This window comes from Arvicola amphibius, chromosome 5 (genome assembly GCF_903992535.2).
Source record: "Arvicola amphibius chromosome 5, mArvAmp1.2, whole genome shotgun sequence".
NCBI classification, from domain to species: Eukaryota; Metazoa; Chordata; class Mammalia; order Rodentia; family Cricetidae; genus Arvicola; species Arvicola amphibius.
Genome location: NC_052051.1, coordinates 136,290,734 through 136,318,274, shown reverse-complemented (window position 1 = coordinate 136,318,274; position 27,541 = coordinate 136,290,734). Strand labels below are relative to the sequence as shown.

Genomic DNA, 27,541 nt, shown 5'->3' with positions numbered 1-27,541 from the left:
CACATGGGCTTGTTCATTCAACACACTGGAAAATGAATAGGACCAACTTCTCAGTTATGGATAAAATTTTTGGTTAAAGGAGAAACTCTTCTGGGTCTGTAAGAAATTGATCCCATTACTACACCCTAGAAGGGAAACCAAGATGGGCTAAAAGGAAAAGGGAGACATTTCCCTTATGCTTTGAGAATGCTGTACCATGTGAAAGCATTTTATTTTCTACAGGGAGCAAAACATGTCTTAAATAATTTTTCAAAAGAGTCCTTTGGGGAAAGAGAAGCAGGTGAACCTGGATAACTCATGGGGGAGGGGAAGGGAAAAAAATAAAAGGCCACCCAAAACGACAGACCAGAGCAGTGGCTCCAGCAGTGCCTAGGGACCTCACCCAATGCATATTCCCATGGCTTTTCTTCCTCTGTAGATCTGAGAGGCAGTTTAATTTTGAAAAGTATTCCGAAGCTCCCAGTCTTGGTCCATCACTGCAGACAGGGTCCTGACCGAGGCCACCCTCCCCGCTCTACCCACTTCCCCTGTCAACTTCCTCTTGTAGGGATGGTGTTCCGTATTGCGAGGCTGACTACCACTCCCAGTTCGGCATTAAATGTGAGACGTGTGACCGGTACATCAGTGGCAGGGTCTTGGAGGTAAGTGAGGCTGAGTCACCACGTGTGAGCAGGATGACCTGTGACTTCAAAGAGTCATCACCGAAGAAGAGAAAGTCACCCTGTGTCCTTCCCTCCATTGCTTAAACCTCCCAGAGTTAGCTTACGGCATGGCCCTGACCAGATAGCCTTGCCAAGATCTGAGAACCCAAAAATAGAATGTGGACAGGATAATTCTTGGTTCAAAAACCGCTGTGCCGGGGAAATCGGTTGCTTCTTTGGATTCAGACTCAGACAGATTTCTAAGGAGTACCAATTAGGATTTTCCTCCTGGCTCTACCTCGGGATGGAAGCCCTTTTTATGTTTTAACTGTTTGGTAATGTGCTCATTTAAGAACCAGCTTTGTCTAGCAGCTTGCTCTCTAAGCCCTTCTTTGGCTGGTCCATCACCATGGCAACAGCTTTCCCCAGCCTCTGATGCACTGCTCTCTCTGCCAGTGACAGACAACCTACAGTCCCTTGCTGAGTTGTTGACCTTACTATCCTTTCTTTCCACACCCTGTGGGACTAGCTGCTACCTGCCCATATTTTGGGGCCACCTACCTTGGAGAGTTCAGTGTAAAGGGAAAATAATGCCCTAAAGATAGGGACAATTGAGTTATGGCATGTCTCTACTGCTAATTCATCTCTGTAGGCCTCCACTTTGCATCTGATAGTGGCTAAGGAGTGACAAGCTGGCTCAGCCACTGTAGGCAGAATCATTAGCACTGCCAGTTGCTTGTGGTTACCATGAGGACCAGGTTGAAAAGGATTCTACGGTCCCATGTGGGTCCAGCAGACAAGCACAGCAGTCGAGACAGGGCTGTGTGAGGAGATGCACTGAAGCAGAGCTCTGAGGACGTGAGGTCAGTGTAAGCAAAGCCAGGGGACAGGACAGAGAGAAAGGCCAACACGGCCTTGAAAATAGAGGGTGGGAATACAGAGCATGTCACAGAGGGCCTATTTCCTGGGACTGTGTCCATCTTGTTTAAGAGCTTGGGTTTTATAGTAAGTGCAGGGGAGAACCTTTGGAGAACGTTAAAAAGGAGCAGCGTGATAAGATGGCATGTTTTTGAAACCTGCACTGAATGTGATATGGAAAATTAACTATAGGGAGTCAGAGAGAATCAGATAATCAAATGCAGTAAATTACTAAATGACTAGGCATCTCTAAGGACTAGTGAAGAGGGCGAAGCAGAGGGAACGGAAGCGCACAGGAAAGGTCACTGGACCCAGGAATCCAGGGGTGTGAGGTACAAGAATAAAGAGTCTATGGATGATTCATTGGGCACTGGGGAGTTGTAGAGAGGCTGAGCAGGAATGACCTGGTTAGAGCTGCACCTTAGAGAAGGTAGCATGGTGCCCACAGGAAACCGGAAGAGACGCCACCAGGGAGCCCCTGCGACCAAGGGCAACCACCTTTGTCTCCAGCTCCATGGAAGCTGAAATTTAGTAGCTCAGCCACTGTGAGGCAACTTGAGAATTTGGGGACTGAGGAAGAAGCCAAAGTTGTGTCAAAGTGTTGAGTCTGGGTGATGAGAAGCTTAGTATGGCATCTGTGGGAGATGGAAGAGAAGCCAGGTTATCCAGGCAGAATCGTGGTGAGCATTTGAGATGAGATGTGACTGAAATCCCAGGAAGGTTTCAAGAGGACAGACAGGAAGGTAGATCAAAGCCTAGAAACAAAGGCTAGACCTGGAGAAGCTTAGCACTCAGAATTGAATAACAGTATGAGAATAGTCAGGTTTCCCAAGGCAGAGGAGAGAGATTGGCAGACTGGGAAAGGGCTATCACCAGCCTTGGGAAATGGCTGCCTGCGGGTGGCACAAAGACGTGGAGTTGTTATCAGAAGAGAGATAATCAAGGAGGAGGGATGGGGAGCTGGCTCAGCTGGTAAAGTGTTTGCCTTTGAAACACAAGGGCCTGAGATCTCCAGAACATGTATGAAAAAGTCAGAAGCAGTGGTTCACACTCACGGTCCCCGTGCTGAGGAAGCAAGGACAGGCATATCCCTGGGCTTTACTGATCAGCCAGCCAAGCCTACTTGGCAAGTTTCAAGCCAGGGAGAGACCCTGTCTCCAAAATCAAGGTGAAGGGATTGGTGGGATGGCCCATACCGGCTGTTCTTCCAGAGGATCCAGGTTTGATTCCCAGTACCCATATGGCAACTCACAGCCATCTGTAACTCCAGTTCCAGGGGATCTGGTGCCTTCTTCTGGCCTGTGTGGGCACCAGGCATGAAAATGATACACAGATAGAAATACACGAAGGCAAAGCAGTCATGCACATAAAATAAAAATATTTTTTAAAACTCTCCTCTGGCCTTCCCAAGCATGTGCATGCACATAAACTGACACACATATGTAGATCTGTGTGTGCTTGTGCACACAGGGTAAGAGAGGAAAACTGAGAACAGCGTAAAAGATGGAGCTTCAGGAAACATGGCGGGTCAGTTGGAATCTTGGTCAAAATGTAGAGAAGTTAAGGGAGAGGGGGCTGGGAAAGGCTGGTGCGTGTGGTAAAATTTTGCCTTAAATAGTCATTGCTGACTGCTTCTGCATAACCGAGGAAGAAGCATCTAGCAAGTTGCGGAGTCAGTGGGGGGAAAGGCCACTAAAGCTGGATTCAAGAGAAGAATCTTGATGCACACTAGGCTGCAGCTAGCAAGGTTTCCTAGTGGCCGCCTTTTGTTTCCCAGTATGGCAGTCTCTCCTTTCAAGGTAGCTGTGACTGGATTTCCACTGACCCCGTTCATACTAACTCCCTCAGCGTGTGACTGACTTCCTCCCACCCTTTGCGCTGGAAAAGACATTTAGCAATCAGCTCTCCCAGCCTCCTTGCTTTACAGATGAAAAAAAAGGAGACCCAAGACAAGTGGTACCTGTCCAAGGTCAGAGGCAGAGATGGAGTCTGGGACTCCAGCCTCCTGGATCCCACAGTGGTGCCTAAGGATCTCAGAAACCCAGGGGTCAGGAGAAAAAAAAAGTCATGGATTTGAATTCTAATTTTACCGTGTCTAGCCACGAAACCTTAAGCAAGTCTTTGCCAATAGTGTAGACTGTCATTTCTTTCCTAATGAGTATGTTAAGCAGGACTTTGTTTAGTTGGAAGGCAGAAGCCAGTCTCAAATCAGGGGGGGCTGAAAAGGACATGTGTCCATTCCCGTAATAAGAATGTGGGCATCATTCTGGCTTTAGGCTTAGCTGGAGAATGAGGCTGATTAAGATCCCTTGAATCTTTGACCATCTTGGCTCCACATTCTTCTGCATTGCCTTTATTCTGAAAAGGATTCTGCTTTGCGCTTGGGGTATTGGATACCAGTTGCTTAGGCTTATATCCTATCACAGAGTCACATATAGACACATCCAGAGTGGTTAACAAAATGTTCTTTCTTAATGGTTCAGCCAACATCTGGGGGCTCTCTGGATAACTTCGGATGCATCCCTGATCTCACTGTGCCCATAGAGTTGGAATCAGCTCATTGGTGGGGCTCACACAATATAACCATACGGCTTGATAGCGGGTGGTCCAGCTGAGCCAAGCTTAGTGCTATTTCTGGAAGATGGGCAAGGATGCTGGCTAGGCAGTAACCGCCAGTACAGGGCCAGCATATTTCCAGGATACTGCAGACACTTCAAACTGTTTCTCGTCTTCTCATCCCAACATCCCCGTTCTCTTCTGAGGCCATCTCGTGACTCCTTCCTTCTCTGGGGACAGAACGGCTGAGTGTCAGTCCCATTCCTGCTCTTGCTCCACTTCAGACCTTGACTGCCATGCTCAGTGCTCTCTAATATGGCCTTCCTTAGAGGTACCAACTCTTTGCTGCTTTTCCTCACTGCCTTCTTGGCTTCAGTTTGTTAGTGTGTAAAATGGTTCATTGCATCTCTCTGCCTTTGTTCCCTTATGCTGGGAAAAGGTTGCCCTGGCAGCCTCCTTTCTACTCCATTGTTTTCTAAGTCATCCAGGACCAGCGCTGCTGAGACAGGCCTGAAGTCTCTTTTCAGCTGGGGCAGGGTGGCGGGTGTGACATTTAAGAAGAGGTGCGTTCAGTATTGCGGAGCCACTGTTGCCATGATGGAGAGAAAAATCAGGGCCCAAAAAAGGCCCTATAATTGAAATGATAAGGAGACACAGTAGGAAGAGGCTACTAATTAAGCTGATTATCCTTGTCATGGTACTGGAGGATCGGTCCCACGACTTCCTTGCTTGGGAAAATAGCAGGCTCTTTCTGAAGTTTGAATACAGCTTACTCGACAACAAAGACAGTTTTCTCACTGGTGGGAGCCACAGAAACAACCAAGAATGGAGAAAGGGGACATTGAAAATTATTTTTCGTTTGTAGGAATCTGCCCTTTTCACATTCTTGCTAAGTTTTGAGATAAAAGAGTTTCTCCAAAACAGACAAGCCCATTCCAAGAACCCCACCCCTAAGATGATTTACAGATAAGATTTTTTTACACAGTCGTGATTTGAGAACTAACATCAGACTAAGTGCTGGCTTAGAGAAGGGGGTTTCATGACCTCCCACAGTCATCCATTTACCTCATCCCTCCCCTAAAAATACCTGTGCTGTTACGGAAAAAAAAATCATTCAAATCATGCTTCACCTTCCATCCCAGGCTCTGTGCTACTCCTTCCATATGCAAATTCCAGATGTGTCACCAAAGGGACCTTGCACATCAGATCTTCTGGGATGAGATTCTAGTATCTAATGCAGAAGTGAGATGGGGGTGGGGTCAGGGGGTGACCCTCCTCCCTCTTTCCAGTGAGACTTCAAACACAACGTTCTCAAAATCCATTTATTCCCCCCCCCCAAAAAAAGATTTGCACTCATTTCCATTTTTAAATGAAATATTGGTTGGGAAGGAAAGTAAGAAAAAGGAATGTGTTTACTAAAACCGGGCTAGATAGGCCAGGCTCAGGCTGAGATATCCAGGTACAGCCTTTTAGCCTAGGCGTTAGGAGCACCCCGCGGGTCTTGTTTCTCACGTAATGTAATTTATGCGCTAAGCCCATTTTTTTAAAAATCTGTCCTCCTTAAGCTGTGCTCATAATTTTTGCTATGTTTGTAAACCTTATACACTCAGCCTTACCTAATACTTTAATCTGTCTTTAAGTTGACTCACTTAACAGACAACTGGTACAACGTAACAGGAAAAACAGAGTCGTTTGCCAATTGAAGGCAGCCCAAAATGAATATCGTTCTAGCCAGATTTTCTTGTTTGTAAAGACTCTAAGCCTCATGCTTGTTCTCATTCTTACACGAGTGTGTTTTAAATAATGCTACAGATGCATGGGCAGACACTGGCACATTTTCCTTGGTGAAATCAGAACCCAATAACAGGGTTGGAAAGGATCTATCTATTGACCTATCCATCTCTCCTCCTTCCTTATTCCGAGACAATGTTATTAAGCCTCAAGTTCATATGGTAGTACTTACAGTCATTGTCAATTATCTGGTATAGGATGTGTTGCTTTCATTGGTTGAATAAAGAAAACTGACTTGGCCTATTTCGGGCATAAGCTAGCCGGGCGGGATGGAACAAGGGGCCCACACTCCTCATTACAATTATCATTAGTGTTAAGGGCCCCCATACTCAGGAACATGCTTGCAGTCCTCAAATCAACATTCCCTTGTGAGCAATGAGGAGATGGGGAATAGTGTCCTCTGATTGCCCTGCCCATGTCTAGGAAAATCCCATGAGCTTCCATCAAGACCCATGAAAAAACCACCAAGCTATCTGGGTAGACTCTCATATGGTTGTGGTTGCCCCCAGGCAGCCTCCCAACCGACCACAGAGACGTGGAGAGAGACACCAGACCCACCAATGTTCCCAAAAAGTATTCACCCACCAGCCCCTACTGGACAGTGGCCTCAGTTCCGATGTTTTGCTCTGTATCCTGATTTCCACAGGCAGGAGGGAAACACTACCACCCCACCTGTGCCAGATGTGTGCGCTGCCACCAGATGTTCACTGAAGGGGAGGAGATGTATCTCACAGGTAAGCAAATCTGCCCCTCGAAGGCGTTCTGGTAGGCTCGTGGCTGGAAAAGAGACAGTCTCCTTCCTCTTCAGTGTTATCGCTGCTGTTGGCTTGCCTTCAAGATTGCAATTAATTCTCTCCTCTCTGGGTGGATGAGGGAAGTTGCCGGAATGATTAATATGAGGTGACATGTAATCTGCCTTCCATCCCCGTGTGCCTCCACCGGCTGCTCCGCTGGCCTGCTTCCCTGGCAATCCTCTGAGCGAATTCTTCTGGCTCCACGTGGGGGTGGGAGGTTGAGCTGGACAAGGCCAAAGGGTCAAAGAACCTCGGGGGAGGGGGGATGCCCAGGCTACTGAGTTCGCACAGTTTCTACCTGGCCTGTTCCATCCCGTTTCAACTCGCCACATCGCAGAGTATCCTAGTAGGCTGTTGCTCGGGGCTCCCAGGGTGAAAGGTACAGTGGCTTCCCCTCCTGGCTAGCCCTGGATTCCTGCTTCAGACACCCAGTTACCTTCAGAGTCCACTCATCCCTCTGCCCTCCGTCCAGCCCCTGATCCCACTACATCACAGTGCTCTTGGCTCTGCTCTTCTGAAAGACCTTTCCGGGTCCCTCCCACCCCACTGGTTTGATGCAATCACTTCAGCTTCTCATCTGAGTGAGGCCTTCTCACCAAGGCACCAAGCCTTGTATCTAGAACTTGAACAAAGCCACCATCTATGCTGCCAAACCAGCTTCACGTTAGCAATTGCTTCTGGGGCCCCTAACACGTGAAAGCTCTGTCTCGTCACAATACTACAGCCCAAGGCAGGAACTAGTGTTACTCAATAATCCCGTGAATGGCTGTCAACCATGATAAAGGATGTTAAGGGGAGGCTATCATGCCAAGCAAGGTCCCCTACGGAAGGGACAAGAGCAGACCTCCTGGTGAGTGACTGGTACCTGGTGTGCTCATTTCTCTTTATATCACTGTTAGCAACGTGCCCAACAAGAACAACTTAAAGAGAGAAAAGATTTCTTTCGCTCAAAGGGTTTTCAGTCCATCACAACAAGAAAGGTTCATGGCCATGGACCTTGTGATGTAGGCTATTTATATCATGGTGACGGAGGAAGCAGGGGGCAAGCAGGGCCCGAACCAGGCTTCAGGCTCTGACTTTCAAAGTCCCGCTTCCCACTTGTAGTGACCTACTTCTGCCAGCCAGGCCCCACCTCCTGAAGGTACCTCGGCCTCCCACAGCACCCAGCTGAGAAACCAGCATTCCCAGTATGAGCCCATGGAAAACATTTGAGATTCAAAACCTAATCGTTGATCCTGTGGTCTGTTCAGGCTGCAAAACAACTAACATAGATGGTAGCTCATCAATGACAGACGTGTGTTGCTCGGCGTTCTGGAGGCTGGCAAGTCCAAGATCAAGGCTTGGTGATGGCCTGCTTTCATACGGGTACTAGCTTCTTGCTGTATCCTGACATGCTGAGAGGGACGAGGTGGTCCCTGAGACCTATTTCATAAAGGTATTGATCTCAACCTCGGAAATTCTGCTCTCACAACGCAGTCATTTCTCCATAGCCCCCTCCTCCTGATATTGCTACATGAGAGGAGTAGGAACAGTGGGGTCAGCGTTAGGGGCTCAGAAGCAGGCAGAAGACTAACAATTCTTAGACAAGCCAGGAGGAACCAAGTACAAGCAAAGTACAAGAGACTATGGGGACTCAGAAAGGAAAAGATTAAATTATGAATGATACTGAGAATATCTAGGGTGTTGGCTGAGTCACTAGATACTTCTTCAGTGTAAGAATTGTCTTGTACTCTGTAGGGTATTTAGTAGCATCCCTGGTCCACACCCACAAGGTGCCAGTAATGTGCACTCTCCATTGTGACAATCAAAAGTGTGTCAGATACTGCCTAACATCCTGGGGATGGGGAAGAGAGTGAAATCATCCTCAGCTGAGGCCTGCTGGCCCAGAGCTATTCAGCAGAAACTGGGCACGTTGGGCAGGGACTCCCATGCGGGACTCAATGAAGAGGCCATTTCAAACACTCTGGGACTCTAACTGCTTCCTTGAACATAGCATCATTCGGGTGTTAGATGGGGGAGGACGCTGCTTTAAAATGGAAAACCACATTCCTCATCATATAGATGAGGATGGGGATACACCTAGAGAAAGGCAGAGACCTCTGTGAATCAGTGTGCAGGATTCCCTCCAGGCTCTCTCCTCCTTCCTCCACAGGACTGAGACCCGGGCTGATATCCAGGTCTGGTCCCTGTGGCTCCCCATGAGCACCAAAATCCTCCGCAATCCTAAGTGATTCCTGCTTCAGGACCCTGTATTACCTGTCTTAGCAAACCAACCACCACTAGGATGTAAAGTTTGCACTTGGGTTGAAAATCTGCTGTGCAGTGTTCCTTCCACCTTCTCAACTTCCCGGTGCTGAACCTGCCCTTGGACCTGCATTACCATCTGTGCACCACGGAGCAATCAGCATCTTTTTGCCCTCCTGCTTCAATTCTAAATCCTTCTCTTCCCCTCTTTGGTACTTTGACCTAGATTGCTTCAGACTCGGTCCTGGCACTATTGCTTACTAATTTGTTTACCGTAGACAAACCTCTTGCCTCTCTGGACCTTGATTGTCTGACCTTTATGATAGACTTTAAGCTGCCCCTGTAAGATACAAGTGTAGTAAATTCCTGGTCAGAGACAACCTTCTCTTTGTTCACATACCACCTGTATCTTCTGAGGCCTAGCATGTGTCCAGTAGTGCTCCAACAGCAGGAGAGGCAGGAAGGAGCAATGGAGACAAAGGCCCTGCCCTCAGGGAGTTCCCAGCCAGGAGTTAGAAACTTTACCCCCAATGGAAACTTTACTTCCCATGGATACTGAAGGAGTTAAACATGGAGTCAAGCCAACAGCTCTGTGTTTATGAGAGCAAATGCACAGTAGAACTTAAGGCAGAAATGCCTCCAGGAGGTGGGAGAGAGCTGTCACCTTCTCAATAATTATCCCCATTCCTACCCTTCTGGCTCCTGGGAGAGTGGGAGTAATTGCAGGGTACCAGAGGACCTGCCTCGAGGGGTGCCGAGGGATCTGCCATGAGGGGGCTTGGGCCATGGGTGCTAGAGTCATAATGATGCTGGTTATGGGTGTCATGTGTGGGTGGCAGCCACCAGGAGTTTCAGTTACCACCGGAGCTGAGTCTAGAATACACTTACAGAGTAACAGCACCAGGACTCGAGAAATGGCAGTACAGGAGAGGAATGAGCCAGCTGAGAGGGAGCAGTCTTGAGTTCAAGGGTCAGCACTTCCGCTAATGGGTCATGATCTTGAAGAGTGACTCTCTCCTCTGGGTGTCTTTCCTCCCTTGTCAAGTGTGGCTGGTACCAGTCTCTCATTAATCCGTTCCAGTGAAGGTCACGCTGCTCCAGGCTCTCTAGTGCATGCCAAGCACTCTGCTTAGAGATGAGCAAGGCAGACGTGTTTGGTGCGCTGATGGAGTTTATCACCAGATAGGAGAGAAAGGCATTGATCAAACAGAAGCAACAACATCAAAACTCTCTCTAAGGAGGAAGTTTGGGGATAATGGGGAACGTATCAGAAGACCAAGAGGTCAGAGGCGGCTCCTCTGAAGAAAGGACATTTCAAGCCAGGATCCTGAGCATTGAGTAATAGGGAGGGGCGACGAAGAGGAGAGGCAGTGAGGATAGCAGGGGCGAAGTCCCCAGATGGAAGCTAGCATCCCATGGTGGACAATCCATATATATAGTACAGAAAGAACAGGCATGCGCCTCAGGAGCACTGGAGGACAGAAGGAATGTGACGGTGCTGAGAGCCTTAGAGCAGGGTGTGGAGGTGGGCAGGACGGAGATACAGAATATTAGGGCCCACATTCTGGACTCTGTCTCAGGGTTCTGTAGCAGGGACAAGCTGGTTCTGGTAGACGATCCCCAGAGTGTCTTTGATTCATTACTTTGTGTTTTAATCACCGTGTGATGGCTTCCCGATGGGCTCTACTTGGGAGATGCCTGACATCTGTGGGAGACTTCTGGGCCCCCTGGAGACTACAGCAAGTTTCCTTTTCTTTGTTTTAAGCTCTGCTGCACATTCTGGTTTTCAGCTATTTCTATAAAGAGGCCAGACTTCTAATCTGTTTGTTATCCAAACCCTTCATTTGGGCTTCCCCAGGAAATTAGGTCACTGGTTGTGGTGCGGCAGGATAAAGCTGAAATGCTTCAGGTTCAGGGTAGAGCTGACACTGAGGTCTCAAAGGCCAGAGCCGCTGCAGATGTAGGCATTGCACTGGGCTCTAAATGTGGTGCGCGTGCTCTTCCTCCTAAATACACCTCCATCCAGGACAGCGGGTGCAGTCTTTATCCAGCCTTCTAGCTGCACCGTGTGCCTCTCCCCCTCCCCATCGTGAAGATCTGAGGCAGCTGACACTGGAAAGCACAAGGCCCGCTCTTATCGTCTGCATATTCAATGAATTCATTTTGAAATCCTGGGACAGACAGACCCTACACTGCTAATGGAAGTACTGTAGCAAAGCATGAGTCCGCCAGTGTTAAATGTGAGGAACATGGCGGTCATCGCGGGTCTGCTCACCGGTTCAGCATCTATGCTGTCAAGTACGGCACACGGCACTGGGGCTTCAGTGCTCTGCCCCACTCTGTTGACGTGGAGATGTCAATACCAATCTGTGAAAAGGGAGAGTTTGAAGACAGTGGGAATGTAATGAAAGGCCTCTGACCTACTCTAACGAGGTGATCAAAAAAACATTTACCTTGTGGTTCCCACCCCTCCGCCAAGGACTCGGGATTAGGGAATTCGCAACACTTGACTAGTCTGTCTATGAAGAACTAGTATGTGTAGTTCATCAAAGCATTTTGCTTTGTCTGTTACGAAAATGTGTGTGTGTGTGCGTGTGTGTGCGTGTGTGTGTGTGTGCGCGCGTGCGTGTGCGTGTGCGTGCGTGCGTGTGCGTGTGCGTGTGTGTGTGTACTAGAACATAGCCTCCAGTGGCCTTCATCCACCCTGGTTTGTTGTTATTTTCATCAATTGGAGCAGATGCAGCTGAGCAACACTGTACATATGAACGTCAAAGGACAGCATTCAGGACCTGGTCCTCTCCTTGTTGAGGTGGGGTCTTTCTCCTCTGAACTTCGTCATCTACTCCAGGCTAGCCAGACTATATACACTTCTAGGTGATTCTCTGTCTCCACTTCCCATTTCAGCTTAGGAGGAGTCTTGGGGTTGCAGATGTGCGGCCAAGTCAGGGAAGGCGGCAGGTCATCGAGTTCCTGGAATCCGCCTTTTTCCACCTCTCCAGGACTGGGATCGCAAGTGTAAACCACTGTGCCTGGATTTTTCACACGGGTTCTGGGACTCAAACTCAGGCCTCCATGTTTGCTCAGCGTGCACTTAACCAACCGAGCCTTCTCTCCTTAGTTAGCCTTCTGAATACTGTGGATCTCCTGGAACTGCTTGCCAAATTCCACACGTAGAAAGAAGGTCTATGTCGGTCCCCTGATTTTTGAGCAATGCCATGATCCAAAAATAAAGCTAAGAGCCTCCGTTGTGTTAATGCAAACCCCACAGATCCCGGGCTGCCTTCTCTGTGGAACCGAGGCTATTTCAGACCTTGCTCTTTTTAGTTCAGATGATACAAGGACCTGGTAGTGGGAGGCATGTCCCAGCACAGCTGGAGAGGCCCCCGTTTCCTGACAGGTCACTGCGACAGGTGCACCAGGCCAGTAGATGTCCCACTAAGGGCCTGCAGTTGTCTCCGACGGTGGCATGCAAGCCCATGTTCTTGATCTCCAAATCTCCTCCAACCACACTTGCTGAGGCGCAGTTGCCAATTGGGTGGCTCTCATTCCACACTTCAGGGTTCTTCCTCTCCACTGGCTCTCTCTAGTGACAGTTTAGGTCGTAGGAGTTATGCTTCAAAACTTAAAAACGTATGTTTCCCCAACCCTGCTGTGTAATTTTAGATTTTTCAAACATCTTTTTTTCTTTTACTAAGTTGCTATTTCCTCAAGTCTGCCTGTACTAAGCACATTTCATTTTAGAGTACATTTTAATTTTTGATGAGATGTCTCTTTTTTTTCTTGAAGATTTTAAGGGTTACCTAACATCTTGACGCACAGGAAATATTACGGTGTTGTATCTGAAGCGTGTGTGTCCAAAGTCTGCTTCCAGCTTGTTCAGATCAGGTCCCCGCAAACTCAAAGTGATGTGACCATTTTCTCACCAGTTACATGCCACGTCTACTTCACAGCCAATCTGTTCATGTTGGTCAAAATTAGGTCCAGAGCAGCAATTTTCCCAGTTGCTTCCACTATTTTCTAAGAAACAAAATTGCCTCCGGGGCAAGTCAGGAATGTGTCAGATGCTCGAGTCTGAGTCTGAAGAGACCTTTTATTAGTCTGGACTTTTCAGGTGGCAGAAACTCAACTCCAACCACATTAGGCAGAAGGGGCATGATTGATAGGCTGCCAGGACTGAGAAACATCCAGAAGCAGCCTCATTGAGGGACCCTTGGGTGTCCCCAAACCAGTCTTCTCTCTGCATCTTTTTGTGTTGGCCTCATACTCTCCTGCTCTGGCCACGGAGCCATGCAATGGGAAGGAGGATGTAGCCAGCCCCTAGCCATCAGCTGGCAGAGAGGTGTCATTCCCATCTGAGATCATCAGAGGAGTCCCAGGGGGGTTCTGATGACTTCATTTGGGCAAATGCCAGGCCCTTGCCAGGCTGGAAAGACAAAGGTGAACAAACAGCTAAGACATCCAAATTCCTAGAACCTTGGCTTCACCACCACATAGGTCTGCTATGAGGATCAGCTGCAGGAAGTGGGCTCAGTGCACAGCCAGGTACCTCTGGCTCTGCCAGTCAGAGCTCATGACAAACTTCTAGGGGTGGCTGTGCCCTAGGGTGCAACACATTCATCAGTGCTGGGTAATGTCAATATTGCCATCGTGGCATGAAGAGCACATGAAGGAGGCAAAGAGATGACTTAGTGGATAAGAGCTCTCACTATGCAAGCATGAGGACCCAGCACCCAGGTAAAACCCCAGCATAAAGACAGGCTCACTGCCAATCTAGTTGAAATGATGAGAGATGATATCTGTCTCAAGGGAATAAGCTAGAGAAGACAGAAGAAGATATCCAATAGCCTCTTCTGGTCTCTACATATGCACGCATGGGTGTGCATGCCCACAGACTTACACACAAACACACACACACACACACACACACAGAAAGGGAAAAAAGAGAAAGGAGGGGGAAGAACACTTAGGAGGCTTAGGCAGGCAAATCATGAATTCAAGGCTACCTTGGACTACATAACAAAATCTTGTCTTAAAAAAAAAAAAAGACAGCCAAAAAGAAAAGGCTTAAATTGGGCTCTGCATATTTTCTCAGTGCTAGCTACCTTTATATCATCATTATTATTTTTTATTTAAATACTGATGTTGTCAAGGGGCTCTTGAGTATGCAGCATGAGGCCCCACTTTCTAAATGTGTTATAATAATGAATTCTGGGGAGGGGGAGATGTAAGAGAACTTCTCAGTGGGTAAGAGAACTTCCTGTGCAAGTGTCTGAAATTGAATCCCCAGCATCCACATAAAAAGATGGGCATGGTTGGGGAACAGAACCCAGGAACTTGCTGGTCAGCCAGCCTTGCTTACAAAGTAAGCCTCTCATTCGGTGAGAAACCCTGCCTTAAGGAAGTAAGACAGAGAGTGACAAAACACAATGCCCAACATTCTATCTGGCCCTTGCATGTACCCACACACACGTACACACACACACATATGTTCACATGCATGCCTCACATACCACACACACACATACACACATGCTCACATGCATGCCCCACATACCACACACACACACACACACATATGCACAACACACTCACACACACACACACACACACACATATGCACAGAGAGAGAAAGAAAGAGAGTAACAAATAATAAAAAACAATAGGGGTTAGAGAGATGGCTCAGTGATTAGCAGCACTTGTTGCCCTTACAGAGAAATTTATTCCCAGCTCCTATAGTGGCTCACAACCATCTGTAATTCCATTTTCAAGAGATCCAGTGCCCTCTTTTGTCCTTCACATGTACCATGCATACACATAGTACACATACATGCATGCAAGCAAAACATTCATGCAGATAAAAAAGGGAAAATAATAATAAATAAATAACTTTTGCCCTGTCCATACCTTGGACCCCTTGGACCCACCTAATCCTCAAGGTGTCCTCCTCATAGTCTCCTCATAGCATCAAAAGCTTCATAATAATAATAAGGAAAAATGTGAATACCTATTGCTTAGCATATATCCTAAACATTCAGATTATTCTCATGACTGTTCACAACCCCTGAATCACTGGACCGTCAGTCCTGCTTCATTCTTTGTTCCTTCCTGTTTGATGCCCTCTATGGTAACCATGTTTGTGGTTACCAGACATTTTTCTCCCTCTGTCTCTTGATAAAGCCTCAAGACTACTTCCTCATGCCAAGAGGGTGCAGTGGCAGCCACACCAGGCTTCTGTTCAGAAACATCACCTATATAGCCAGTCATTTGTCTTTGTGTCCCCTCACTTGTTTTGGGGAGACGTAAGCAGACATATATTCACCCCAGATTGGGAACTGATGACAGACCGAAGTATGGATACCACAAAAGTCTAAGTTGGTGAACCAGTGAATTTCATTGGGATTACTTACCGGTGTATGGGTGAGGGGTTACTAACTGTGGCAGAGATGACTCAAAGACAGTTGCATCACCAAAAGCCACCTCAGCATGAGTGACAACTCACAAAATCTAGAAATCTAGAGCAAACTGCTCAGCCTACAGACAGTTCTGCTGGTTGAAGAGTATCTTCCCACTGGCTCTGTTGGCCTGAGCCTCTTCCAGGCAACTTGGCTTGTCTATGAGTGTCTTTCAACAGCCCTTATTGCTTATATAAGCTTGGGGAGGGAGAAACCTGTTAAATCTGATCAGTTTTAGGAACTTCCTGGAGCCACTGAGGTGTTTGCTTCCTGGTATTAAGAGCTTCCCTCCAAAGTGGACTGTTTTTACAACACCTGCAGCCCCTCAGCTGCTGTGCTCTGGCTCAGGCAGGCCTTGCTCCTGGGAGTCAAGGAATAAACCTCTTCCTCCTCCAATCTGTCTGTGAGTCCTTTCAGCTTACCCAAACTAGTTAGCCCCTAGCATAGTGTTTTCACATGGGAGAGAAGAGATAATATTAACAATGATAAAAATTTATTTGTAATGCGTACTATAAACACATATCATTCCAGTGCATTCTCTCTCTCTCTTTCTCTCTCTCTCTTTCTCTCTCTCTCTGAGTGTGTGTCTCTGTGTGTGTGTGTGTGTGTGTGTGTGTGTGTGCTCATTAATCCTTACAACAAACCTACAAGGTGGATATTATCAATTCCCACCTTGTAGATGGTAAACAAAGGCACAGAGCAGGACTGAGTTGCTCTGGACAATGTAACCAGCGAAGCTACAAGCAGCACAACCAGGATTCAAGCATCATAGGATACCACATTAAATAATGCATTGAGTGCCCAATGCCTGGGGAAGACCTCTGACACCGAAGATGATGGCAGCGGTGATACTGTTATACACAGCAGAGCCAAGGGACAAGCTTGCTCACCACCCCAACAGAGAGAGAGACAGAGACAGAGACAGAGACAGAGACTCTGCACCCTCATGGAAAGAGAATGAAGTACCCTGTAGTCTACAGAAGCAATCTACTTCCTCTGGGGTTATGGGGCAAGGGTTTTCTTTTTTCTTGAGATAAAAATTCATGTAACATCAAAGTAATCATTTTAAAATATATACTTAAGAAGGTTTTGCCCATTCTCAATGCTGTACAGCCATCGTCTGTGTCTCTCTATCTCACCCCAAAAGAAATCCCCTATAAGCAGTTGCTGTCCACTCGTTCACACCTGCCTGTAAGTGCCTGGTATATCCACTGATATGCTTTGTGTCTGCAGACTTCCCCTCCTACAGTGTGTGTGTGTGTGTGTGTGTGTGTGTGTGTGTGTGTGTGTGTGTGTGGTGTGTGCACATGGGTGCAGATGTCTAAGGAAGGCCAGAGCAGCTGGTCTCATGAAGCTGGAATGACAGCTATGAACTGCCTGTGTGGATTCTAGGGCCCAAACTCGGGTCCTCTGGAAGAGCAGCAAGTGCTCTTCGCCACAGAGCCATCTCTCCGGCCCTGGATAGGGTTATTAATGGAGCAACTCTCAGGTCACTTCTGGGTCATCTCACAGAGGCAGTGCTGCTACCATGGAGGCAGAATGCCGAGCAACCTCACCCTACCGTAGTGATGAACCATCTGGAGAAGAAACCTGTTGAGGCAGAATTCCCTGCAGAATCAGAAACCTGAAACTCAATCACCTTCATTGCCAAGTGAGACGGGCTGTGAGTTAGATCCTGGGAGGATCGTGGCAACCCACAGTGTCTAAAAACATTCAGATTCGAAAGTGTTTACACAGTGCTGACCCAGAACTCAGGATTCACTGGGTATTCTGCAAGACAACCACAGCAGATGCAGCTCTGATGTTTTAAAAGAGGCGTTGGCAAGCTGAATGTGAAGGTCCAGCAGAGAGGTGGGTGGGATCCTAGCATCCTGTCGGCCCCAGACATTGCAGGTCTGGGGCATGCTTAACTAGTCCAACTGGTTCTGCTAAGCATCCAAGTGGGCGTGAAGAATATGCTGGAATTGGGTTTTTATCTGTAGTCAGTTGATGAGCCTATATATAACCTTCACAATAGGTCCACAAGCCTGGAACTGTGGGTGACAGTCTCAGAGAGTAAGAGAGGGTAACTTGTTGGACCAGGAGTCCAAGTAAAACATGTCCCATTCACATAAGATGTTAGAATTCTGTCTTGGACCATTGGTTTCTCTGTCCCATAGCATTCTTAAAACTTAGCTTGGGGTGCCATATTGTGTTTAGCCAACTGGTTCTCACCTTTAGAGTCAAAAGTCACCTGGAGAGCTGTGGGATCTGATTCTCAGCCCCACCTCCAAGAAGTTGGTATCAGGGGCTCAGCCTGGGGCCTGGGAATCTGCACCAGGTGATCAGACTTATGCTCCATATGGTCAGACCTTGGCCAACCCTATCCTAGTGAAAGTTCTTGAACTCTAGCTGTCAAAATCAGAGACTAGCTTGTTCTATTTGCACACATCTCCAAGCCCCGCTTAGAGAATCCAAATGGCCCAAAGTCAAGTATCTTGCTTTGTTTTAAGTTTTATTGTGGTCGTGTTAGTTTATTTGTGTGTGTGTGTGTGTGTGTGTGTGTGTGTGTGTGTGTTCACACATGTGCACACACATGCGTGCATAAGTGTAGACTTGCCACAGTGCTCGTGTAGTCAGAGGACAACTTGTGGGAGCTGGTTCTCTCCTTCTACCACGTAACTCTGGGATCATACTCAGGTCAACAGTCTTGGCGGCAATTGTCTTTGCAGGCTGAAAGAATCATCTCATCAGCTCATTTTTCTCTAGTCATTCACTCCATAAGTATTTCTTGAGACTCTTTGGCACATACATAGGAATCTCTCTCTTCATAGAATTTGCATTCATATGGGGATAATTGGACAGGTTAAATGTTTTCTGTATATGGAGAGACATACTACTGTAGAAACAAGACCTCTAAGGATTGAGATGGTTGTTTAAAATCTGTCAGTGTGGTTGGCATATGATGAATCCCTTCCACAATACTGATGCTGAGCTCTTTCCTATTCGGTATGTATTTGAAAACTTGTGGGGGACAGGAGCTCGTTATCAATTGAGCAAGAACATTCAGTTCATGAGTTACTTTTCCTTCCCTGGAATTCTTGCCCTAAGTTCTTGTTACAGATCTAATGAAAGCCTCTTCCTTCAGAGAGCTCTGAAATGCACACAGGCATGGTTCTGCCTTCTTTTCTGCCTTCTCTTCCCAGGATGAAGATGCTACCTTAGGTAAACACAAATATAAAAGCTAAAAAAAAAAAAAAAAAATGCTACCTTAGGGAGTGATTTTGAGTGCCCTCCCTGTTCTGATTACCACCCTCCTCCGAGTACCTTTAATACTATAACTGTAAAAATACCAAGGGAGAATCCAATCATTCATTCACATGAGCCAGACACTGTATTTGGGGGTAAAAAAAGATCACCTCCTTCCCTAGTGACTTACTTAGGGTTACTATTGATAAGATGAAACCCCATGATCAAAAGCAACTTGGGGAAGTAAGGGTTTATTTTACTCACAGTTCCCCAAAATAGTTCATCATCTAAAACAGTGAGGGTAGGAACTCAAACAGGGCAGGAACCTAGAGCAACAGGCTGATGCAGAGACCATGGAGGGGTGCTGCTTACTGACTTGCTCCCCATGGCTTGCTCAACCTGCTTATAGAACCCAGGATCACCAGCCCAAGAGTGGCACTACCCACAATGGGCTGAGCTCTCCCACATCAATCACCAATCAAGAAAATGCCCTACAGGATTTCACCCACAGCCTGATCCTGTGGCGGCATCTTCTCACCTGGGGTCCTCTCTTCCCAAATGGCTCCAGCCTGTGTCAAATTGACCCAAAACTAGCCAGCACACTAGGTGTTTTCTTTTGTTGAGGCCATGCTATTGATCTGGTGTCCAAAGGCATAAATGCTTAGGAGACCATAATTTCATACAAGTCTTCATGGGGAAAAGAAAATCACTTTTTTTTACCTGAGTTTATTGCTAGCTACCAGCCATCCCCACCCCACTTTATTACTTTCTTTTATATATATGATATTCTGACAACTCCCTACCTTTTTCATTTTCTAATTACATCTTCCTCCTGTCTTTTGATGCTTCCTCCTCCCTCTCAGTTCATATATAAACACGCCTTCCTGCATGCAGAGTAAAGCTAATAGCCATTTGTGGCTCAGTTTTATTTCAGATCAGATACATCAGTGTCATGGAGTCAAAGTAAGAGAGACGATTTAGTCTGAACCCACACACGCTTCTGTCGTTTGCCCCAGCCTGGACTTCTGCCTGTTTCACCTTCCTATTTGTCTTTCGCTTACTTTCATGACCTCCACGTCCACCCCAAGCATTTCCTACAGTGACCTGGAACATGTGTTTCCTGCCGTAGCCACAGTGGTAAACAACTCCTGGTGGACTGGGGAGCAACTCAGAGAGGAACCGGAAATGCTCTCTGTAATTTAAACTCCCCAAAGGAGAGATCACAACCCCGTGCTTGAGAGCAGACACACCCTGTGCTCACTGGCTCCAAGCCTCAGACCCAGAGTCCCTCTGCTGGGCTCTGATAACCATTGCATTTTACTTTAGACGGAATCAAACTTCTCTTGAATAATTAAACACATCCCAGAATACCAGCAGATAAGAAGTGGGGGTTCCTATCCCACAAAAGACAAAACCAGCCCTAGAGTAAGAATTTTGAAGATGAAGATAATCTCTAAGACCAAGTGTTACCTTAGTGTTTACTCAGATGAAGAACCTGGACCCAGAGAGCAAGGCTATATTAGGGGGCTGAGTAGAGAAAAGAACTTTAGACTCCAGATTTGGGACTGATCCTCTCTCCTCTCCCCAGGGTCTGGTTATTTGATCTCACACCAGACTCCTGCGCCTTCACTGATATTCCAGTCCTGGGGGCTCCAGGCAGAAGCTATCATGGAAAGCATAACCTAGAAACAAAGTCAGACAAACAAATGCCAGCTGGGTGCTTCGGAATGGAGCCATTTGCTGGCGCCTTCCCTTCTAGGGCTGGCTACCAGAGGAGTGGCTCCAGAGGGATAATATGTTCCTATTTTTTCCCTTCTAATCCAGGACACCTGTCCCTTCTTTGGGGAATGTGCAACATTCGAGGCTTCGCAACATGTGACCAACCACCTGTTGTTCATGCCTTTCCAAATTGGCCTTTCCAAATTGGTTTGGAGCCAGCCAGCTGGACCCCCACCCAGTATAAAATGTGGGTATTAGCAACATTAGTGTGCTAAGTTTGAAGGGTTTCGAGCCTCTGAGGAATTATCAGGTCAAGACAATGCTCCCAAGCAGAATAGACACCATGACACCTCCTCCCCTTTAATGCAATAGCTCTGATAAGTCTTAATTCTCTCTTAAGTCTTTGAGGAGAAAAGAAAGCTGAGGTTAACCATGGCTTGTCATTTTCTTTCACCCCCAATGCCATTCATCCATTCAACAAATATTTATTGGCCACCTGTTCTGTGTCACTCACGGCTAGTCGTCTGTTCATCCTTGCACCCTGCAAACCCACGGGCTTCCACTAAAGGCAAACTCTATGTGGATGCTGTGGGAAACAGACCCACGGATAAAGCTCAATCCTTGCCTAGAAGGTGCCGTTGATATACTTAGGGTAGCAAATTCACGAGCTAATATGACTTGAGACTGTATGTGTGAAGAGACCTCAGAGAACTATGGAGCCCCGAGGAGGAAAAAGTCACCCCCAACTGACAGGTAAGGAAGTTCATGAGGATGCCGTGTGAACTGAGAGGCACAGGAGGATTTAGACACCCTGAAAAGCTGTATGTATAGTCAAATTGGCACACCAGTGGCTCTCCAAGACAACAAGAAGCTCCTCCTGACTGATGTGTGTGTAAGGTACACATGCTGTCAAACCGAGGTAAAGTGGGGACTCTGGTCACTGTCAGCTTTGAGAGATCTGAGTCTGTTATTTTCCCGGCCCCTTTAGGTTCTGAGGTTTGGCACCCGATCTGCAAGCAGGCAGCCAGGGCCGAGAAGAAGCTCAAGGTAAGAGGCATGGTCTTCCATGCTACCTTTTGCCACAAGTTGGGAAAGCTCTGCTTTCATGGTATGCTTTTATACCAGTTAAATGTGTTGTCCGTTTCTGTGGGCTCCCTGATGGGAAGAGTTGCTTCAGGAAGCTTGGGTAGATTAAGGTCTTGAACATGAAAGAACCTTGAAAACAATAAAGGACTTGATGCGTGGAAGATTTTGAAGTGGATCTAGGGTGGGTGAGATTATAACCACACCAATGCTGGCCAAGATGGCAGCCAATCTGGCACGCTTATGCCATGGTTTTTCCCTATCCTAGGGTTACTTATTAATAATTATAGTTGCTATCATCTCAGTAATTGACAGTTTGCAGAATGTCTTCATAGCTCCTCCCTGACTGGATTGCTTCAACCTCCTGAGGCAGAGGGGGCAAGAAATTGTATCTCTACTTTGCCTGTGAGAAAATCAAGTCTAAAGAGAGTCATTTGACAGTAATGATGCAGCCAGGCAGATGCAGAGTGTTGTCCCCAGGCACACAGCAGACCAGCTGAGACCCTGGTCCCTCAGAATTTCTGCACTGTGACTAATGCCAGGAAGGCCTGTGAAGCTGAGTCCCTGGTACTGAAGGAGACGGGGTTTCCCAGACTGCAGGAAGAGGTTGAGCTTCTGGCTTCTTCGTGCTGCAGAGAAGTTCCTAAGATGTGTGCTGGGGTCGGGGAGCAACACGAGCTCTAACATATCTTTATGTTCTCATCCCTGCTGTCAACTTGTCCCCTTAAAAGTCTCTTCCATTACTAGAATCTTCTCAACAAAAAAAAACCACAGGTGCACAATTTCTGATCAGCTAATTAACCCTTCTCCTTTGCCATTTCATCCAGTTAATGACAGAACTGGCCCTATTGATGTGTGATTTCTTTATGTCCATATGGGACTCCCCACTCTGTGCTTTCTAAGGCCTGTTCCCGTTAGAGTGCAAGAAGACCTAGCTGTCATTTTTCTCAGTTTCCTGTCTGGAGAATTTCCCAAACCTGAGTTCTTCTTTAAAACCCTGAGACTTTTTGCTGCATCTGTGTGCCACCTCTTTAATGTCAGCACCCATTCCTTCTTTTCCTTCTTTTCCTTCCTTTAAAGCAACTCAACTCATTTTCATTTAGCTGAGCTGATTTTAAAATAGACCTTGTGGCTGCCACGTAGAGAGGAGTAACGCTGGTTATAAACACGATAAATTCAAGGATAATGAAATAGTTGTTGAAAAAAAATGTCTTTAAAATGCTAGCTCGTGTTGCTGGCACGCTCTTTAATTCAAAGGAGAAATGAAGTGTTGTTGGGGGACAGCTGTTGATATGTGTTAGCGCCACATCGAGAGTCCTCCTCCAGCTAATCAGGGGGCTTGAACAAAGCGTTCCACTTCATCACTGTGTGATGTGGTGTCATCAAGTGTTTCAACCTTCATTCATGTTCCCAGACCCACCTCTAGTTCTCATTCATTGCTTGGAGCCCCATTCAGAATGCTTGGAGATGGATGGAAGCTGAGCAGTCCTGGGGCACGACCATTTACCTTTTGCACATCAGGAATCTAAGATCTCTAAAACCACATGTATTTCCCCACTGGCCTTTGGTTCAATCTTGACTTTCCCATTACCATGCGTTGCTACACTCTGAGATGCACACTATTGGGGCTGGGAGCTGGCCATCCACCATGGCCACCGTGCAGAGGCAGATGTTGTAAGGTTTTCACTTAGGTTGATGTCAGTTTGCCAAGGGTCCACTGCAAAGAATCAGCATGATTGCGCAAGTATGTGACCTTCCGTTTGCTTCTGCATTGCTTACTAAGCTATCAAGGAATGAATACTAAGCAGTTTTATTCTTTTAAAATAAATACATTATTGGCTGAGATAACCCAAAAATGAAGTTTTATGAACAACTCTCTATTTAAAATGACGGCATTCTGCCGAGCATCCTGAAGTTCTAGACCTGCTGGATCCCATTCACACACAGACATTGGTTGAAGGGGCAGAGGCGAAAGAGGGAGGACATAGGTAGCCAGAGTGCTTCAACAGTCCCGCTAAAGCCCCCCAAGAGCTGCGTTCTCTACTGTCTTCTCCCTACTAAGCCTGAACTTCTGCTTCTCACGCCTCTGTCTTCATCTCTCCCACAGCATAGACGGACATCTGAAACTTCCATCTCACCGCCTGGGTCCAGCATTGGGTCGCCTAACCGAGTCATCTGCGTATGTATCACTTCTTAGCAGCTAAGGGACTTTGCTTACCCCTGACCTAGCACCTGAAATGTTTTTAAACCCATTTGGGCCGTGCCTGTTTTATTCTCGGTGGCATACCAAATCTTGAGGATACAGAAGGGGATGGGGAGGACACAGACCTTGTTCTCAGACATGCAACCTAGTAAACCAAGAGCCTTGGCAATGGCTTAAAGTTCAAGACAGTGTAATGACAAAAGAAACCATCCTGCAATTCTAAGATAAATTTCAGGCACCTTTTTTCCTATGCCTGGTACTTAACTGAGACCAGGCAAGACAGCAGCTAGGCGGTCAGAGTGGCAGGTAGAGGTGGAATAATATCAGTATATAGGTAGTGTTGTTCAATAAAGAAACGGGAGAAGTGTCGATATGCAAAAGAGGGGTGGAGTCGCAACGCTAAAGGAGGCCTTTCTAAACATCTGAGAAGCCCAGAAACAAAGTAGACCCCTTACACGTGTCTAAGCTCCCGCCTTCAGAACTATTCCCACAGGCAGAAGTGACAAGAGTTAATCTAGATGACCTCAGGGGTCCTGTGGTTATGTAATACGTGCATTCATTCAGTGTGTGCTGAACTTCCTGTCTGTGCTCTGTCCTGGAGAGGTGGTGATGGACAGATCTGCTACCCTCTTGACACTGGACATACAGGCCATGGATAATCAGTTGTAACTATGACAAGTAGCAGGAGATAAAGACACTGTGCACTCTTATGATGCTACCAGTGACGGAAGAGACCTGACCATCTAGAGCCAGTTGAGAAAAGGCATCCCAGAGGCAGAAAGACTGAATAACAGAAAGGAGGGAATAACAGAAGGAAGCCAAGAGAAGTGGGTGGCAGAGCCAGGGAGCAGCGAGATAAGCAGCACGGCTGACCACAGGGCAAAGGAGCCAAGACCAAGAATGTGGGGGTATTGGACACAAAGGACCTGCCACCAAGGAGGGAGGCTCCACACATAATCCTCAAACCTGCCAGGCCCAGGTGGGCTTTGACACCATGGCAGGGTCATTCAGATTCACATCCAGCTTCTTTCTTTGACCCCACACAATGCCCATCAGTGACACTATTTCCTGTCCTTTCTTCTCCTGGACAAGAGAAAATAAGAAGAGTCCTTGCTACGACTTCAATATTGGTCAATACCGCCATGTGGCTGCCACAGAGAGCAAGCTACTTTTTTCCTTTCTTTTTTGTGGTACTGGCATTAACTTCAGGGCTTTGTGCATGCCAGACAGCTGTTGAGCCAGTAAGCTATTGACAAGTGACTGTGATCACAGGGCTGTACTCATTGCAGATTCCTATCTAGAACATGTGAGAATTCTCCCTGGCACGGAGAATGGCACCAGTCACAGCAGGATCACAGGGCTTAGTTGGGGGATCGATAGTGTGAGAAAGTTACTGGCGAGTATAAACTGGTCCCCAGAAGAGAGTTACCAAGATGGCTGCAATTAGGAATATCTTTGCGTTGTAGGGTTTAGCATCGGGCATCACTCAGGAGTAGAGTTCAGACCGCAGCCTGTGACACCAGTTATGGGCAATTTGTCCCTCAGTTTCCATGTCTAAAGGATAATATTTATACTTCCTTCAGAGAGGTATTGTGGTATTTAGGCGGGATCATTCTGGTAAAGCCAGAGGCCTCACAAACAATGCTGCTCCATGGGTAACCTCTGGACCCATTCTTCTTCCAGTATCCACAGCTCTTCCCTTCATGCCTAATGGTGTTTTTAGTAGACACTGGAGATGCTTGATCCTCTCGTGCCTTGGTTTTGTTCTCTCTCCTTTCTCTTCTCTCTCTTATCTTTCTCCTTCTTTCCTGCCCGTTTCCCTCTTCCCCAGGCTAAAGTGGATAATGAGATCCTTAATTACAAAGACCTGGCAGCTCTCCCCAAGGTTAAGTCCATCTACGAGGTGCAACGCCCTGACCTCATTTCCTACGAACCTCATTCCAGATACACCTCCGACGAGATGCTTGAGAGATGTGGCTATGGAGAGGTATCGCATCTTGCCCTCTCTGGGACTCTTGAAAGAGTCAAGGTGCTGCTGGGGTCCCCAGCCAACTTCATTATAGACAGCTTGGCCTCCACCACAGTATTGGCCTCCAGACCCTCTTAACCTGGAATTTACAGCCAACTTGTAAATACCGAGAGCTTTCATCTCGAAAAATCTGGCTTTAAATAAGGCATTAAATGTGTATTTCTATCATCTAATGATGAGTGGCAGCACACCCTGTCGACAGGACTAGGCTCTTCATTCTTCCCAGTCCCTACCACGCCCTACTGAACCAGCATGCAAGCTGAGAGCCTAGAGCTACTCATCCACTACTTGGGCTGTTGCTTTTCCTACAGCAGCGAAATCTTGCGGATACTCAAGCCTATGTCTCTGATCCCATACTAGGCTCAAAGGACATGGGCATTCCTAAACCCTGGTTAGGTGTGTTCTCTCCGTTGTGAGCCTTACTTAAAACCTCATGCCCAGAACAGCACACATATTAATAAAGATGGAGCATCAGATGGACTTAGAAACCGTTACATGACTGCTAGGTATGGGGGTGCTCTGGAGAAGGCAGGAGAACTATCGCAGAATAGATACTGACTAGCCATGTGCCAAGAGATTTTCTCACCCCATTCTAGACCCTTGAGCTATAACAATTGTGCAGCAGGATCCTGGCCTGGGAGTAGGCTCCCAGGTACCTATTCCAGCTCCACCACTTGCTAGTTTGTGTCCTTGGGCAGCGACAGGGAAACCAACAAGGGTTGGGTTCTATTTGGTTTAAGAGTCCAGGGCTGAGTTCTGGCTCCTAAAATGGGCCTGGAAAAGTGAACCAAGTATTTGCAGACTCCAATTCTGAAGCTAGAGACCAGGACCCCTGGGTCGGAGCCAACCCCCAGATGGCTTTAGTTCACTCTCAGTGTCGTTCAGAAATGTAGATTAGCTGTCACCATGTAAATGTTAGGAGATTTCACAGAAGCATCCGCCTTTCTTACTTGTCTTAGAAATTAAGAATCTGGTCAACGTTGAGTAGACATTCCAACATGGCTCTGCTCACAGCTGAAAACAGCAGCCCAGCTGGGTGGACTGAGTCTCCCAGCTGCCGTCTCCAGCTTGCTAGGCCCCTTACCATGCCAGCCCCCCAGTTTACAGCAGTGACCTGGTCCTTGCTCAGCCCTTAATGTGAATACTACTCCCCTAGGCTTTGTCTTTGTGAACCACAGAGGAGGTGTGAACTAAAAGAGAGAGACAGGGGAGGGTTGAGAAAATAGCTCTGAGCTCCAAGTCAGGGAGCCTAGGTTCAGATCAAGACTAGCCATTTCCTGAGAAGCCTCGTGTGGCCCCAAGCTCTCCCATTAGAAAGGGAGTCATAATCACAAGACTTCCTACCACTGTCCAGGAGTCTGACATTCTTGAATTCCGAGTGAGGTGTCCTCTGGAGAGGGTCCCCAGAGGCAGCTGCAGGCCCTGTCTTAATGCCATTTTACCACTTAACCATGTTCTGTCCCTTCCTCTGTACCTTCACTCCCTCCGTGGCTGCCTTCAAATTCTTCGCTTTTAAAGTCGCTGGGAACATTATCTCCTTACTCCCAGGTAATTAATCTGATACATAATGTGTTTTGAAAATACATGAAAAGTGGTGTTCGTTTATGATGACCAAGAAGGGCTCCCTGGTTAGCCGTCCCCTGTACCACAGGGGCCTGATCGCTTAACCCAAAATGTTTCCCCCAACCAAGTAATGGCATGAAGATGGAAGTAAAAAAAAAAAAAATCCCACGTGCCTATCAGACCCCTTTATGTCTCTGGAATCGCTAGTCAGACTCCAGACACTGCCCATGGGTTCTAGCCAAGGGATCCGAGCGATGCATGAAGGCCTGAGAACTCTCTCCCACCCTCCGCAGGTTGTGTGATGATTTAAGCCTGGGCCC

General features: G+C 47.2%; 1 protein-coding gene across 6 annotated transcripts in view; it reads left to right on the top strand.

Annotated features, from left to right (window-relative positions):
• Nucleotides 1–27,541, top strand: part of Ablim3 (actin binding LIM protein family member 3) — a 114,699-nt gene that overhangs the window by 68,110 nt on the left and 19,048 nt on the right. For 5 of the 6 annotated variants that reach the window (XM_038332096.1, XM_038332095.1, XM_038332094.1 and 2 more), the window contains 4 exons: nt 548–641; nt 6,553–6,640; nt 21,332–21,390; nt 23,534–23,605. In XM_038332096.1, coding sequence (XP_038188024.1) covers nt 548–641; nt 6,553–6,640; nt 21,332–21,390; nt 23,534–23,605 — 313 coding nt within the window. Of the gene's footprint in view, nt 1–547; nt 642–6,552; nt 6,641–21,331; nt 21,391–23,533; nt 23,606–25,460; nt 25,617–27,176; nt 27,207–27,541 lie in introns of all 6 variants that reach the window. The other variant, XM_038332097.1, reaches the window with a different exon arrangement.